The 16,818-nt window shown below is 55.2% G+C and overlaps 3 protein-coding genes across 8 annotated transcripts in view; 1 reads left to right on the plus strand and 2 right to left on the minus strand.

Annotated features, from left to right (window-relative positions):
* TECPR1 (tectonin beta-propeller repeat containing 1) overlaps positions 1-5,289 on the plus strand; it is a 41,089-nt gene extending 35,800 nt beyond the window's left edge. For all 5 annotated transcript variants that reach the window (XM_030933086.1, XM_010388462.2, XM_010388471.2 and 2 more), the window contains 3 exons: positions 2,709-2,815; positions 2,940-3,059; positions 3,219-5,289. In XM_030933086.1, coding sequence (XP_030788946.1) covers positions 2,709-2,815; positions 2,940-3,059; positions 3,219-3,332 — 341 coding nt within the window. In that variant the 3' untranslated portion in view covers positions 3,333-5,289. The remainder of the gene's footprint in view (positions 1-2,708; positions 2,816-2,939; positions 3,060-3,218) is intronic.
* Positions 5,290-5,291: 2 nt separating this feature from the next.
* Positions 5,292-9,349, minus strand: BHLHA15 (basic helix-loop-helix family member a15). Its single transcript, XM_010388477.2, has 2 exons — positions 9,279-9,349; positions 5,292-8,556 (listed from the first exon to the last, which is right to left on the minus strand). The coding sequence occupies exon 2, from the start codon at positions 8,500-8,502 to the stop codon at positions 7,903-7,905; it is 600 nt and encodes a 199-aa protein (XP_010386779.1). The 5' UTR covers positions 8,503-8,556; positions 9,279-9,349; the 3' UTR covers positions 5,292-7,902.
* A 3,344-nt stretch (positions 9,350-12,693) lies between these two features.
* Positions 12,694-16,818, minus strand: part of LMTK2 (lemur tyrosine kinase 2) — a 108,068-nt gene continuing 103,943 nt past the window's right edge. For both annotated transcript variants that reach the window (XM_010388501.2, XM_030932363.1), the window contains exons 13-14: positions 16,439-16,681; positions 12,694-15,159 (exon numbers count right to left, since the gene is read on the minus strand). In XM_010388501.2, coding sequence (XP_010386803.2) covers positions 15,131-15,159; positions 16,439-16,681 — 272 coding nt within the window. In that variant the 3' untranslated portion in view covers positions 12,694-15,130. The remainder of the gene's footprint in view (positions 15,160-16,438; positions 16,682-16,818) is intronic.

The raw sequence follows: 16,818 nt of genomic DNA on the forward strand, positions 1-16,818 counted from the left end.
TGGTCTCTAACTCCTGACCTCAGGTGATCCGCCCGCCTCTGCCTCCCTAAGTGCTGGGATTACAGGTGTGAGCCACTGCGCCTGGCTCTGTTGTTTTTTGACTTTATAATAATGGCCAGTCTTGCAGAAATCGAATGGTATTAATATCTCAGTGTGGTTTGGATTTGCATTTCTCGGATAATTAGTGGTGTTGAGCATTTTTTCATACGTTTGTTGGTCATTTGCATACCTTTTTTTTTTTCTTTGAGACGGAGTTCTGCTCTTGTTGCCAGGCTGGAAAGCAGTGGATGCAATCTCGGCTCACTGCAACCTCTGCCTCCTGGGTTCAAGCGATTCTCCTGCCTCAGCCTCCCAAGTAGCTGGGATTACAGCCATGTGTCACCACACCCGGCTAATTGTGTGTTTTAGTAGAGACGGGGGTTTCTCTGTGTTGGTCAGGCTGGTCTCGAACTCTCAACCTCAGGTGATCCGCCCGCCTCAGCCTCCCAAAGTGCTGGGATTACAGACGTGAGCCGCCACGCCCGGCCTCATGTCTTCTTTTGAGAAATGTCTATTCATGTCATTTGACCACTTTTGGATGGGATTATTGGTTTTGTGTGTGTGTGTGTGCTGATTTGTTTGACTCCTTCTAGATTCTGGTTATTAGTCCTTTGTCAGTTGTATAGTTTGCAAATATTTTCTCCCATCCTGTGGGTTGTCTCTTTACTCTGATGATTACTCTTTTTGCTCCGTAGAAGCTTTTTAGTTTAATTAGGACTCCTTTATGTATGTTTGTTTTTGTTGCATTTGCTTTTGGGATCTTAGTCAGAAATTCTTTGCCGAGGCAAAGCCCTTGAATAGCTTTTCCTAGGTTTTCTTGTCGAATTTTTATGGTTTTAGGTCTAGATGTAAGTCCTTGATTCATCTTGAGTTGATTTTTTAATATGGTGAGAGAGACAGATCCAGTGTCATTATTCTACACGTGACTATCCAGTTTTCCCAGCACCACTGATTGAATAAACTGTCCTTTCCCCAGTTTCTGCTTTTGTTCGCTTTCTCAAAGATCAGTGGGCTGTAGGTATCTGGCTTTATTTCTTGGTTCTCTCTTCTGTCCCATTGGTCTATGTGTCTATTTTTTTTTTCATAAAACAGAACAAGATTATATTTCAATATACAACTTCTGTGTAACCAAAAAATAAAACACCACAGTAAAATGAATGAGAAAAAACATATTTGCAATTCTAGACAAAATGTTATCCTCTTTAATCATAAATGAAGTCTTCAGAAATCAGTACAAAGAGACTAACGTTATAAGGGAAGTGAAAATAAAAGGAACAGAGGAAAATGGAATAGCACAAATGAGTTATAAGGCTACATGAAGATGATCCAGTTAACGTTAATAACTGAGAAAGCAATTTCATTATAAATTACATTATCGATCCTTACAAATATTGATTATCTGATGTTTGTACAGCCTTGGGAAGTGAAGAATTCTCAAATACTGGGGAAACTTACTCTAGTCATGGGGAATTTACTCAAAAATGTAGATTTTTGCATAAACTTGGCGCAAACAGTTCCAAACCCTAGGAATCACTCCAACAAAATAATCAGATACACACCCACGCACATACACATACATATTTACTACATAGAAAATGTGTAAGTAATATATCATCCCCCAAAAACTACTTAGGTATCAACTGGTTTATAATACATTGGCCGGGGGTGGGCTATGTGTCTATTTTTATAGCAGCGCCATGCTGTTTTTGTTACCGTAGGCTTGTAGTATAATTTGAAGTCCAGTATTGTGATGCCTCCAGATTTGTTCTCTTTGGTTAGAATTGTTTTGGGCATTCAGGCTCTTTGTGGGTTCCATATGAATTTTAGGATTTTTTTTTCTAATTCTGTAAAAAATGATGACAGTATTTTAATAGAAATTGCATTGACTGTAGATGGTTTTGGGCAATATGGTCATTTTCATGATATTGATTCTTCCACTGATTCATCCCATACTCATCAATCCATGAGCATGGGATGCATTTCCATTTGTTTCTATCATCTCTGATTTCTCTCAGCACTGTTTTGTAGTTCTCCTGGTGGAGATCTTTCACCTCCTTGGTTATATACATTCCCAGGTATTTTGTGTTATTTTTTGCAGCGGTTGTAAAAGGGGTTCATTTGATTCTCAGCCTGGTTGCTGCCGGCATGTAGCAGTGCTACTCATTTGTGTGCATTGATTTTGTAACCTGAGACTTTCCCGAACTCATGTGTCAAACTTAGGAGTCTTTTGGAAGAGTCTTTAGGGTTTTCTAGGTATTTGATCCTATCATGGGCAAACAGAAGCACCGTGACTTCCTCTTTTTCGATTTGGATGCCCTTTCTTTCTTTCTCTTGCCTGATTGCTCTGGCTAGGACTTCCCTTGTCCACAGTTTCTGCCTCAGCAGAAAGAGGATCAGGACCCCAGCTGTGCCCAGCACAATAGGGCGATTATGAGGCTTGGGAGACGCCCTGAGTGTGCAGAAGGCAGAGCTGGCTGCAGCCCAGGCTCCTGAGTGGAGCAGTGGACGAGGCTGTGGCCCTGACTCAGGGGCCAGGACCCTCCTGCCTCCCCGGCAGCTTCCCAAACCCCGAAGTGGTTAGAGCGGGGCCTGGCCACCGGCTGCTGGGCCGCACGGGCAGGAGGGGCCGGGAAGGTCTTCCCCTTTATCTTCACGGCTTCTTTCCCCAGGAAACCTGTGGTATCGCCAGGGGATCACGCCCAGCTACCCGCAGGGCTCCAGCTGGGAGCACGTGTCCAACAACGTGTGCCGAGTGTCCGTGGGGCCTCTGGACCAGGTGGGGGTGCTCAGGGGGTATCGGGCGCTTGGGGTGCTCTGGTTCCCTCTCTGGTCTCCCCCATCCCGTGCCCAGCTGTCCCACGGCAGCTGGGGCTGAGAGCTGCATGGGGTGTGTGCTCCAGGTCTGGGTGATCGCCAACAAAGTGCAGGGCAGCCACAGCCTGAGCCGGGGGACGGTGTGTCATCGCACAGGTGTGCAGCCCCACGAGCCCAAGGGCCATGGCTGGGACTACGGCATCGGGGTGAGTGGGAGCCATGGTCTGGGGCTGTGTGGTCACCTTGTGTCCTGTGGGACAGTCCCCTGGGACCCGGGGTCTGGGTTGGAGGGAGACCCCCAGGCAGAGCCCCTCCAGGATCCTCGAGTCCCCGAGTCCCCTGGTGACGCAGCTCTCTCCTTCCAGGGAGGCTGGGACCATATCTCTGTCCGGGCCAATGCCACCAGGGCCCCCCGGAGCTCGTCCCAGGAGCAGGAGCCAAGTGCCCTGCCAGAGGCCCGTGGCCCCGTCTGCTGCTAAGGCGCCCCCACGCACCTAGACGCAGGGACGGTGCCCGGTTTGGGGGATCAAGGCTGAGCCATTCTTGTGCTGAAGTGTGTACCGTGAGAGCGATGTCTCCTTGGTAGGACTCTGGAGGGAACCTGGCCCCAAGGCTGAGGCCACTTCACAGGCACTGGTTGAGACGGCCCCGAAATGTGAAGCTGCACGGACACTCTTGCACATGTCCCCGTCTGCGAGGAGCCCTGGGGGTGTGGGGCATGGGGTGGGAGCTGTACCTCCCGGAGGCCCCTCCCACCCTTCCCTTCCCCTCTCCCTCCTGCCTTTCCAGGACTAGAACCCAGAACCTGGAGCCCTCCAGGAACACCGGCCCTGGGGCAGCAGAGCCCAGGATGGAGCCCTCCTGAGCCGGCATCTCAGACAGCACCTGGGCCCCGCCACCCCTGACCAAGAGAGACGCTGTGGGGCTCAGGGCCTCTTTACCACTTGCAGTGACCATTTCTCAGAGCAGGACTTGCAAAGAGGCTTTTATTTCAAAAGCGAAGGAAGGAGGCCGGGTGCCGTGGCTCACGCCTATAATCCTAGCACTTTGGGAGGCTGAGGTGGGCAGATCACCTGAGGTCAAGAGTTTTGAGACCAGACTGGCCAACATGGTGAAACTCTATCTCTACTAAAAATACAAAAAAAAAAAAAAAAAATTAGCTGGGCATGGTGGCGGGCGCCTGTAATCCCAGCTACTTGGGAGGCTGAGGCAGGAGAATCGTTTGAACCCAGGAGGCGGAGGCTGCAGGGAGCTGAGATCGTGCCAATGCCCTCCAGCCTTGGTGACAGAGTGAGACTCCATCTCAAAAAAAAAAAAAAGTGAAGAAAGGAGACAGCAGATTGAAAATAACACTGGAGTGGATGGGATTGGATAGGATGTTCTCTTCCCTGAGGGGGCCGGGGTACCAGACAGGAGGCTGGGAGAGGACGAGAGGCTGCCCTGTGGCTGGAGGCAGTGTCCGTATGCGCAGTCACCGTCACCAACCCCCTTTCGGCCTCTTCCCCAGACGTGCTGGCGGACAGGGGCTTCTTGGATCAGATCAGTGTTGTAGGGGGTGCAGACTGTAGGCTTCTGCGGGGAGCAGGACTGTGTCTGTCAGCGGTGGCCATGGGGTGTGCACACAGACCCTCAGCCCATCCTGCACATGGAGCAGGGCGCACAGTCACCCTCCATCCTGTGACGAGAGCTCGGCCCGGCCAGGCGAGGCAGAAAGCGTTGGCCAAGTGGCCCCGACCCATCCAGCAGTCTCTCAGCTGCTTTTTATCCTTTTGTGCCCCATTTGGGGGTTTGCTTCCTCCACCTGGACACTTTGCCCGGGAGGTCATCAGAGCCCAACCCCAGGCTCTGCTCGGTTGGAGAGGGGATGACTTTACCACCACCTGACCTTCCTAGGGTCCTGGGCTCACTGTCAGCAGGGGGTCTGTTGTATTTGTACAAAATGGGGTTTGTCACCCAAAAGCTGATGCTGAGAAAGGTCTCCCTGGGGCCCCGCCCGCCGGCTTCTGAGAGACCTGGTGTTCCGGTGTTTCTGGAAGTGCCTCGCAGTGCCGCCGGCTGGGAAGCTCTCAGATCAATCACGGGAAGGTCCTGACGGTGGCGGCCACCTGGAACCACCCTGTCCTGTCTGTTTACATTTCTCTATCAGGTTTTCTCTGGGCATTACGGTTTATTCTCCTACAACACTGACCTGTGCATTCTGCTGTGGCCTGCTGTGTCTGCACGCGGCTCTCAGCGAGGTACGGGGAGGGCGTCACCCTGCAGAACGGCAGAGCGACGCGTCCTCTCGCTGCTGAGCACCAACTGTTTACCTGCCCAGCATCACTTCCTCAGATGCTTTACTCAATAAATATTTCCCCTGGAGTGTCCATGCCCTGGTGTTTTTATCGATAACACTGATTGATTAAAACGTGTGGTTCCCCGCGTGCCTGAAGCAGACATTGCCGTGAAATCTTTTATTTTTGTTTTATGACACAGCGTCAATTTCATGAATACTTTGAAAGGGCCATTAGAAAAAATAAGAGCCAGTTTGGGTCATTTGAGAATCATTTTCAGCACGATTACAGCGGGGGCACGGGCCGTGCGGCCCCGGCTGGGTTTTCCCAGATGCAACAATCGCGGGTTCTGGCTTCTCTGTGGGTGGGGATGGGGATCGCGCCTCCGGAGCTCTCAGGGCGCCTGTCTGCCGAAGGGTGGGTGCGTCCACAGCCCCGGGGGACGGCGCGTGGGGTAGCCTGGGGATGGCACGTGGGTCTCTGACCCGCTTATGCGGGGACTTGAGGGAACTCAGCCCGAGGCCGAGGCAGGGGCTCCCCACAGGATAAAAGGGTCCAGCCTGGCCTTGGGGTCCAAGAGGAGGGCCAAGGGAGTGGGCCTGGCCCCTGGCCCCTCTCCTCCTCGAAACACTGGACACCCCGAAGCGAGACTATGGCTACTGAGTATCCTGTGTGATGTGGCCACAGGGCGTCCCCTCTGGCCTCAGGGGAAGAAGGACTGGCTGCTCGGCCCAGGTCACCCTCTAGGAAGCAGAGGAGGTGCGGGTGCCAGTTCAGGGCAGAAAGAGCCACTGAGGCCATTGTCCTGAAGGCGGTGACCCCCAGGCCCTCCTGCTGCCCCCCGGGAAGCCCTGGGCTGTGCTGGACACCGGGTCCAGTCTTCGTCTCCTGGACCGAGGCTCTTCTGGGCTTTCGGGCTCAGCTCGTCGGTCCATTCAGCAAGTTCAGGGGCAGACTGAGCCCTGCTCTGGCCATGGCTCAGCCGGAAACAAGAGCTGCCAGGTTTGTAGCACCTGAGTACCCCCCGCTGGGGAGGTCTTTGTCATCTTGAGTCCCCGCTGGGCAGGTGTCCCACAGCAGGGGAGCCCTGAGCTCTCGCTGTCCCAAGCTCCCACCTGCATCCAATCTCAGCCCGCAGTGGTGGATCACCCTGACCTTCCAGACTGCCCCCTCCCAAGGGGCAGACCCAGCATCCTGGAGTCCCCACCCCGAGCTGTGCTGAAGGACAGCTGGGGCGGTAGGGTCAGGACCAGACCAGGCCTTTGATAGAGTCTCATCGAAATGAGACCTATGTGCCCGGGCCACCTTAAGGGGCCCTGACCAGGAAAATCAGGCCTGAAGCTGCCAATGCCAGATACTCAGGGTATCACGTGTGTCCTTATGTGGCTAGGTGTGACCCCAAGCCTGCTGGTGCATGCAGCCTTTGGTGCCACGACCCCCATCTTGGGGAGGGCAAGGCCACCTGGTGGGGATGGGCCAACCACAGCCCTTGGTCTCAGCTGTGGCAGCCACATCGCTGGCCCAGCTTGGCCCTGAGGGCCTTCAGGACATCTCTGGGCAGAGGCATGAGGGAGGGGAGAGCCAAGTGGCCAAGTCCGGCAGAGCCAGTGGGGCAGGAACGCCCAGCAGAAGGAAGCTGGGCTTGGGGCAGCAGAGACGTGCCAAGCAGCCAGGCCCAGCCATGAGGATGAAGTACCTGGGTGGGGGAAGGGATGTACCTGCCACCCCCAGGCTCCACCAGGCAGAGAGACCCAACGGGCTGCCACCTCAGAACAGGACCCAAGCACATCATAATGTCCTACAGACACAGCATGGTGCCAATTATGATAACCCCACATTAGTGAGAATAAGTAACAGCAGTGGCGGGGGCTGGGATGGGGCACACTTGGTCCCTGCACGGGCCAGGGCTGAACAGGAGGCCTCAGAGTCGCTCTTGGGGAGCAAGAAAGGGCCTTGGGGCTTCTCTGCCGTGCCCAGAAGGGCTGCACCAGGAACACCCAGCCCTGCCTCCTGCTCCAGCTTCACAGCGCCCCTCACACCCTGCCCCAGACCCTCCACAACCAGGCACAGCCTGGGGTCATCACATCCAGGAGCCCCTACTCGGGAGGAGGGAGGAAGAGACTCCAGCCCCTCCCCACTATTCAACCTTTGAGGATGGATTTGAGGTCATCTGATTAGATTTTCTGGCAGCTCCAACCATCTCAGATTGGCCCCACTCCCTGAGCAGCCTTGGGCTCTGCCAGGCTTGTCCTAGGCCTCAGTTTACCCCAAATGCGGATACTGAGCCCAGGCCTCATGTAGCCCTACAATGAAGGTTGGAGGCGGGGGTCCCATGCTGGGGCCTTGGCCTCGGAAAACCTGCAAGTAACCCTTTTCCTGGGATCTCCCCTTGCCTTGGAGGAAGTCAGGGTGAAGAAACGTTGGTGCCAAGGCTAAGGAGGTTTTTCAACTTTTCCTCCTTTTCAAGGAGTCTCCTTTTCAAGGAGACTGCCTGGTTCAATGAAAAATCTGGATCTGCCTGGGCTCTACCCAGAGGTTTGGGCCTCACGACGCTCTCCAGGGCCTCGGCCTCAACTAGGCCACTCGCTGGTCCCCAGCGGGGCAGGAAAAATTGCTCCAGGGAAATGGCTGAATGTTCGGGGGAAAATGGAACAGCTGAGGCCGTGTCCTTGTGGGGTGTCCCCGCCCATTTGGGGCTCGGGGCTTGGAGGGACTGGGGCTGGGAGGAGCAGGCCGGGCAGCCGCGGCCACTGCCACCCCCACCCAGGGCTGGACGTTAGGTGCCCTCTCGGAAGCTGTGGATCTGCGTGGAGTACCTCTGCAAGTGGCCCTGGGGCTGGGCCTCGGTGGCCCCCAACGTGCCCCCGGCCCCCTGCTGCTGCTGCTGCTGCTGCTGCTGCTGCTGCTGCTGCTGGTGGTAGTGCTGGTAGAGCTTGGGGCCCGGCCCCTCCAGGCCCGGGAGGCGACTGCTGGACATGGTCAGGATGGTGGCCGTCAGTGATTTGATGTAGTTCTTGGCCAGTGTGAGTGTCTCGATCTTGGAGAGCTTCTTATCGGCGCGCACGTGCGGGATGACTTCACGGAGGGCCTGGAAGGCGTTATTGAGCTTATGCATCCGCTGCCTCTCCCTCTCGTTGCTCTCCAGCCGCCGCTGGATGCTGCTGTCACGACGGCTACCGGGTCCCGAGGGGCCTGGCCGCCTGCGCCCGCCCTCGCCCCTCGCCCCTGCTGCGGCCCGGGCCGGCCGGCTCCGCAGACCCTTGGATGGCTCTGGCCCCGGGTTCGGCAGGGACCCCTCTGGCGTCCCCTCCCCAGGGGTGGCCTCTGTGTGCTGCACCGGAGCCCGGCGCCGCGGGGGCCGGTTCTTGGTCTTCATGGCCCTGGACTGGCTGTCCCAGGTGGTGGCGGCGGAGAGGTGAGGCCCTTGGAGCTGAAATCCGGAACACAGGACACTCTGTGGTCGCCCCCACATGGCCAGGGGACCCGCTGGGGGGCCGTCCCCGGCAGCTTCCTACTTGCTGACAACAATGGTACCAGGGGCAGGGGGTGGCGCTCCGCGACTGGAGGTCCTTCTGTTCACACGCTTAGCCCTGGGCTGACCCCACCCCACGCCCCTGCTTTACCTCATACAGACCTCTGCAACCTGTCCCTGTCCCTGCGTCCACCTTCCCCCTGGGTGACTCACCCTGACCCCTAGATCTTCCTCTGGCCTCATGCCCCTCACTGCCCCCCAGTGCCTCCTGAGCTTGGTGACCTTTGACACTTTGCCTAGACCACCCTGAGATGCATCCCCCACCCTAGCTTAGGGGTTGCCTCTGCCGGAGGCGGCACTGACTCCTTCGCCCCGTGGGCGGGCAGTGACTCCAGTCACCAGGCTCTCGCTGTCCTGCCCCGCTGGACGTGACACGTGCAGGGACAGCACTGGGGCCAGAACCGCTGCGGATATGGGGCAGCCGTGGAGGTCAGAGATCGGCAATGGCCAGGGCCTGGCGGCAGCCCCCAATCCCACCACGTGGATGGCCCCCGTGGGGGCTCCGGACAGACCAGAAGTCCCCCACCCGGGTTTCCCCGAACCCCCACAACCCCGCCGCCAGGTCCTGCCCCTGGGTTCCCTCCCCGCGGCCCCACCCGAGTTCCCAGCTCCCGGGTTACCTGGGGATCCGCTGCCGCACGCGCCGAGGCTGCCCACGGGGGACAAGGACACGTCGCTTTAGCCGCCACGGGCGGGGCCGCGGACGCATGCAAATGAGCCCTCGGGGCGGGGGCGGGGCCGGGGCGGGGCCTAGGTCCGGGTGTCCCGGGCGGGCGCGGGCAGCGGTGGCGGCACCTGCGGGCGGGCGGCCGGCGCCTGGGGCTCCCGGACCAGGTGGCCGCGCAGCCCCGCCCCCAGCTTCCGCCCCGCCCCCAAGACAGAAAACCTCCCCCGCCGGCCTCTCCCCATCCTCTCCCTACAGCCCCCGCACCCTCGTCCCCCCAGACAGCCTCCCCCACCGCCTCTCCCCCTCCTCCTCCTATAGCCTCCCCTACCCGCCCCGAGATAACTTCCCCCATCCGTCTCTCCCCATCCTCCCCCTACAGCCCTCGCAAGACAGCCTGCGTCCCTACCTCCCGTACTCCCGTCCCCCGACAGCCTCCCCACAACCTGCTTGTCCCCATCCTCCCCCTCAATTTCTACCCGCACCTTCCCCACTAGCCTACCCCACATCCGTGACGGAGACACCTGCTTTCCCCGACCCTGCCCCCGACACAGCGCCCCCTCGTCCATGCCTCCCGCGGCCCTCCTTCCCCGGCCTCTCCACTCCTGGCGGGGCCCGGGCCCATTCCGCGGATGGGGAAACAGGTCCCTGGGAGCAGCCGGACGGAGGGGCAGCCCCGGTTCAGGCTCAGCGCAGAGCCCAAGTCCACGAGCACTCGGGGACGAGCTGCTCCGCGAAAACGCCGGCATCTCCCAGGGGCTCCCCCGCCCCGCAGCCGAGGATGTTTAGGGGAACCTGGACCCCGAGTTGGGGGTGGGGGGGCTGTCCATGGGAACGCCTTTCTTTTTGAGACGGAGTTTCGCTCTTGCTGCCCAGGCTGGCTTGCAGTGGAGCGAGATGATCTCGGCTCATGGCAACCTCCGCCTGCCGGGTTCAAGCGATTCTCCTGCCTCAGCCTCCCGAGTAGCTAGGATTACAGGCATGCACCACCACGCCCGGTTAATTTTTGTATTTTTAGTAGAGACGGGGTTTCTCCACGTTGGCCAGGCTGGTCTTGAACTCCTGACCTCAAGTGATCCACCCGCCTCGGCCTCCCAAAGTGCTGGGATTACAGGCGTGAGCCAACACGCCCAGCCAAAGCAGCATCTTGCTCAGGGAGGGACCATTCGGGGATGCTAGGGGTGTGGTGACTGCGAGTGCTCCACACTCATGGGTCTCGCTGCCCTGTCTCAGTACTTCTGGGTGGGGACTCAGAGGGGCCATGGTAGGGTGGAATGGGGGGCCGGGGGGTGGGCACAGAAAGGCTGGCTTGGAGCCAAGGTTAGTTCTTCTCTTGGCCTAGAGCTCATTTGAGGCTGGGCCAATCGAGGTCTTTGGAAATGAGGAATGCTTCCGAAATTCATGAGTGCAAAGGCATGGATTATAGACATGCTTCAAGGGGGCACGAACACTAAACAGGTTTGGTTTTCCAGTGGTGACACAAAGCTTTATGTCCTCAGGAGTGCGGGGAGTTTAAGTCTGTCCCGGCACACAAGCTCCAGAGGGACCAGGGCAGGGGCCCGGGGCACAGGCTGCGGGCACTCACGGCAGGGCAGGGCCAGGCCACCCACCCAGGTCCTTGCACATGGACAAAACATAGAAGAAACGCGGCAACAGAGTTTATAAATATATAACTATATTTATTTTGAATATTAAATAGTTTTTAAATTACAAGCAATTTATTGAATCACACTATGCATCAATATACAGTAAAAATCTTACAATTTAAAAATGTACACAATTTAAACTGGAAGTTCATTGACTGTTATATTGCCGGGGACCTTTTTTGCCTGTGTTAAAGAGACAGCAGGGAGGCCTGGGGGATGTGATGGCCCCCTACATCCTCCTCCACAGAAGGAATCCCACGCTGGATCCATACACCAGCCCCATGATCAAGATCCCACTCAGCCCACTAAGCCTGCGCGCTTCATCAGCACGTGTCCACACCCGTCCAACTGATCTTCACAGGCTGCTGGTAATTCAATACTGTCAACGCATCTTTAAGAATTTTTTTATAGATGAAAGAGAATGTTCTTTGTTAATAAAGACTTGAGCCAACCCCATTGCTACTTAGGAATATTGTTTTGGAGATTTCCATCAGAAGTCACTGCGTACACCCATTCTTTTTTTAAGGCTACTTCTCATAAGGCTCACATGTTGAAGCCACTCTAACAGAAGCCCAACCTTTGGCGTCTAACCCTTGGTTCACTTCTGAATTTTCAGATGACAGGCTAAGTCGGGGAAGAGCAGGCGCTGCCTTCCTTCCACCGGGGCCCTGGGGACAGACATGCAGTAGGTCCTTAACTCTACAAACACCCTACGGGGAACAGGAATAAAAGGAGGGGTTCCGAAAGGCCTTTTACAGCAGCAAGACATACCAAGACTTTTCTTAGATAAACCCATTTCTACAGAAACGATCAAACCTGTACATTTAAAAATAGCACGAATGCTGTTTGCAATTCGGCTTGGTCGAGCTTTCTGCACGCTTACGGGGAATGGCTTCTCGTCCAGACACACGGGCCAAGTCTCAGAAGGGATTTGGGGAGCACTTTTTCTGTGTTGCCCTTTCTGGCTTATTGACAGGGTCATTTGAAAAGACAAATTCGCATCTAGCTAGGAAGGAAATGAAAGCTAGATTATTTTTGTTATAGGATTTAAAATGTACAAACTCCACCAAAATAGGTCTAATTCAGATTGATTCTGGGTTGCTACCCATAGAAGGCCAGAAAATATGCTAACCTTCCCCCACATCATCCAGAGAACGCCACTGATTTATTTCATTGCACAACTTATTAGAACAAGTACGTTTTGAAAACCCACCACTGATAACCAACTTATTAGTTAAAAAATAACAAAACAAACAACAAAAATCTGACCTGAACACAGCACATGCTGACATTTCAAAAATGGGCTGCAATTTTTATTCTACTTAAATTTCCTGTGTATTGCTTGGATTTCAAAAAAACATGTTAACCCACGTGTTGATTATAAATATAAAATCTCGCCCCTCCATGCAACACCACACTAAGATCCACCACCCCCCCAAACTCAATGTATAAAATGCTTTTTTGGCAATTAATTATGAGTGACTCAAAATAAATAAAAACGGGAATTATGAAAATCTTTTTTTTTTTTTTTTTTTTGGAGACAGGGTCTGGCTCTGTTACCCAGGCTAGAGTACAATGGCATGGTCTCAGCTCACTGCAACGTCCATCTCCTGGGCTCTAGCCATCCTCCCACCTCAGCCTCCCAAGTAGCTGGGACTACAGGTGCACACCACTATGTGCCTGGCTAGTATTTTTTTTTTTTCTTTTCTTTTTTTTGTATTTTTAGTGGAGACGTGGTTTTGCCATGTTGCCCAGGCTGGTCTTGAACTCCTGGGCTCAAAGTGATCCGCCCGCCTCAGCCTCCCAATGTGCTGGGATTGCAGGCGTCAGCCACCGTGCCCAGCCAAAATCTTAATCCTAGTGGAAAACTGACAGCCCCAGAAGGTCACTCGAGGAGACACTGTATAAGAAGACGACAGATTCCATGGAGCTGCATGACTCTGGAGCTGCATGACTCTGGAGCTGCATGACTCTGGTCATTAAATCTGAACTGCTTAAACCCGCAGTTGAAAGTAGTAGTACAATCACGTCTCATTTCTCCTCAGCCAAGACTAATCTTAGACGTAAAAACTGAGAAAACTCAGGAAGTCCCCACAGCAAGAATTCAGTCATGACAATTTTGGCAAAATCATCTTCTAATGCCCTATTACAAAAAAAAAAAAAAAAAAAATCGCGCATCCCGAGAGCCAGCGGTGCTCCCCGCACAACCCAGGCGGACACCGCGTCTACCCCATGCCTAGACAAGAGGGGACTCTCTCCATCCTAACTTCTTGCTTTGGAAAGTTATTGCTTAGTATAAAATATGAGAGGAGTGGGGCGGAACTGGCAATGAAGGTCATTTGCTGTGCGCACTCTGGCAATGTCCACCTGCATTTTCCACTAGGACTCAACTTCCTTCCGTGTACTCCAGGCGGCCCCTGCAATGGGTCTGGAGAGTGCCCCAGGTTGCGCTGGAGTCTGGAAACGTTATCAGCACCGGAAAATATGTGGGGTGAAGGGTGAGCGTGAGGGGATTGCAGGCCCGAGGACTCCCCGAAGGAACGGGTGCCTCCCCAGCACAGCACGGCTGTGCTGCACCAGCCACCGGGGACTTTTTATGTCAGAGCAGAACTCAGGGAGGGAGGCCTGAGGTCGCCCATGACCGCTGGGGCTCGTGCCGACGTGATGAAGCTACATTGGGAGCACTCGGGCCCTTTCAAAGACAGAAGAGAACCTGGGGCTTAATGCAGAACAGAGGGTCCGTGAGATGAGTCCCGGGGACCACCCAAGTCCCCGATCCAGACTATGTGTCAGCTGCTGATGCTCTGCCGTCGTCCCTTGTCCGTCTCCCTTCACAGCTGCAGGATGTGGTGTTATCTCATCCCACGCAGACAACCTGAGACTGGCCAGGCCCAGCTGGACGTGACTTGGAGAGGCTCGGAGAAGATTCGGCTGTGGAGTTTTTTTAAAGCTCAAGTCCCCCCACCTGACGTGTGCACACATCCCCACCTCAAACCGTCCTCCACAGCTGGCGTGCTCTACGGAGATGTGTCTGCCTGAGTCCCCCGTCTTCTTGAAGGAAGGATGGGAACACAGAAGCTTCCCAGGAGCCTGGCCTCCGAAAACCAGGCAGAAGAGCTGCGCGGAGGGAAGCGGTGCGGCGGCCCCATGCGGGGTGCAGCTCTCCCGACCGCCACCCAGCACGTCCCCAGGGATGGGCCAGGTCCATCTGAGGTCTGGGGCCATAACCTGCCGGTTTTTACCAAAAGGGCTTTAAAAAATGGGACGTGGGGTGGGAGAATGACAAGGAGAGGCTGCAAGACCTCTCAGCTCCTCAGAGAGAAGCCTCATTTGCTGCCGGGAAGCTGCTTCCTCAAGAAGAGACAAAAATGCATTTGATTCCATCCACAAAACAGTGGTATTTTGGACTCACTGAAAATATTTCCTATATGAACATAAAACACTAACATTCAGAATCATGTATCATTTATGAAAGAGTACCATATGTACAATCCCAACAATCCTAGACACAGTAGAACACTCAAAATATTTAAGCTTTACAAGTACCATGCAGCGCAAACTATAAAACAGAAAAAAAAAAATCAAACTAGTGGATAGCATCTGCTTGACCTGCCTCATTTTCCTTGAATAATTTAAGATTCTGTACAACAATGGAGACTCTCAGAACATTTATCCACAGTGCAATTACAGAAAGCAATTCGTGATTTCTCTAGAAATAATAAATATGGCTCACTGGTGACCATTCCCCTCACGTGTCCTCTGTGGTGCCCACACGTGGGCTGGGATGTGCAGGCATGGACGCAGAGACGCCCCTGTGGAAAGCACACACGCAGTGCGCACAGCTCCACACACACATGCACACGGAGGCTGCGCCCCTGCCTCCCCCGACGGCCAGCGCGGGAGCACTGCCTGGGAGGACGCGGCCGCGGGTGCCTGGGGCACCGAGGGATGCTGGCTCCTGGACACAGCCTCGCTCCACACCTGGGCTCCCAAGGGCCCCGCCTTGAATGCAGCTCAGAGCCGTCTCCCTCTTCACCTCTGGATTCTTCCTCCCAAGCTCATATCAGCAAATGGCGAGTGGATGTCGCTGCTCGGGCTGAGGGCGCAGGGGCGCCGCTCCAGGGGAGCAGCCTCGGACCCGAGCGTGCGCGTTGGCAGCCACCTAGTCCTTTTCTCCGTCTTCGCTGCTTCCTGTTGAGGAAAGAGGAAGTGAGACGACAAAGCTGAATTTTTAAAATGATCAGGCAAGAATGGCGCGGACGGTGTGTGCGCTGCACCACGGGAACAGAAGCGGGTGCTTTGAGCCCAGCACCTCCCGAGCCGCCCTTCCTGTCCTTTCCTTCAAAAGCAGCAGCTGCCCGACGCTCCCACCAACACATCTGCCAGGCTCAAATGCCAGCTGGGCGCTAAGGATCAGGGTGCAGAAGAAGTCAGCTGGAATCCACACATCTGCCCCAACAGCCTGGCAGGTAGCAGGTGTTATCTAATCTGCACAAATGAAGCCTAGCGCCCATGCAAACAAAGCCTCTATGTATTCCATATTTATTATTTGATCTGTAAACTTCCAATCAAAAAATGAGCTTATTAACCTTTATCTTTCAATCTAGTGACGGGGAAAGAAGGCTCCCTATGTTCAGATACCTCCACTTCAAACGGCCCCTGCCCATTCACCCCACCCCACCCCTGGGAGCCACACCAGGACCAAGACTCAGTAGCAAAACCAACGTTCCAGGGGCAGCACCAGCGGGCGTGTGGGCTGGTCCCAAGGCCAGGGATCAAGTGCTCTTACCAGCCTGCTGAAGAGCAGGTTCTCTCTGGGAAAGGAGAGAGAGTGTGGAGGGGGGATTATGCAGCCACAGGAGAAAAAGAGGAGACGGTGCACAGCCTGGGCGTTTCTGGGACCCAGAGCCCCTCTGCCTCAGCCTGGCCCCACAGGGTGGGCAGTGACGAGCCTGAGAGTGCCCACGACAAACAGGCAGGGCGTGGCCCCGAGAGCACGCTCAGGATGCTGGCAGTTTTATTTACTCTAGAGACAGGGTCTTGCTCTGTCACCCATGCTGGAGGGCAGTGGTGCAGTTACAGGTCACTGTAGCCTTGAACTTCTGGGCTCCAGCATTCCTCCCACCTCAGTCTCCTGAGCAGCTGGAAGTGAGGGTGCACACCACCACACCGGTTAATTTTTCCGTTTTTATTTTTTGTAGAGATGGGGTCTCACTATGTTGCCCAGGCTGGTCTCACACTCCCAGGCTCAACTGATCCTCGCACCTCAGCCTCCTGAGTATCTGGGATTACAGGCAGAAATCACTGCACCCAGCTGATGATGGGAATTTTTAAAAAACAAGTTTGTAATCTACTCAGCAAATGTGAAGAAGACATGAGATTATCAAGCCTGCAAGACCACCGTCTCCCCAGCTGCAGCGCCCCACCCCCAACTCCACACCCCCAACCCCCAGCACGTGGCGCCTCTCACCGCCCTGCTCGATGTCCGAGTCGGTCAGGTGTGTGAGGGAAAAGCTGGCAATGTTGGCGGGAGAGATGGAGAATCGGGAATAAGGCGCCGAGTGCGGCCAGCTCTGCTCCGTGCTCCGGGCCGGTGGTGGTGGGGAAAAGTACTTGGATGTTTGGAGAGAAGGCTTGGAGCTGAGCAGGTTACTTGTTGTCTTTGACATAAAAGGATCTGGGGAGAAGTCATCATCCCACTCAAAGCCGCCACCTAGAAATAAAAAACAAAACCCCACCCTTTATCACCGCGCGATGAGGCAGAGGGGGAGGCTCTGGGCAGGTGCACCCTGCGGGTCGGAAGACAGCCCGGCCCGACTGGCAGATGGCAGCGCTGTGCCCATGTCAGGG

This window comes from Rhinopithecus roxellana, chromosome 6 (assembly GCF_007565055.1).
Source record: "Rhinopithecus roxellana isolate Shanxi Qingling chromosome 6, ASM756505v1, whole genome shotgun sequence".
NCBI classification, from domain to species: domain Eukaryota; kingdom Metazoa; phylum Chordata; class Mammalia; order Primates; family Cercopithecidae; genus Rhinopithecus; species Rhinopithecus roxellana.

Bases quoted from the DNA above. Each gene is read 5' to 3' on its own strand.
- BHLHA15 (XM_010388477.2), bottom strand. From the start codon at position 8,502: ATGAAGACCAAGAACCGGCCCCCGCGGCGCCGGGCTCCGGTGCAGCAC.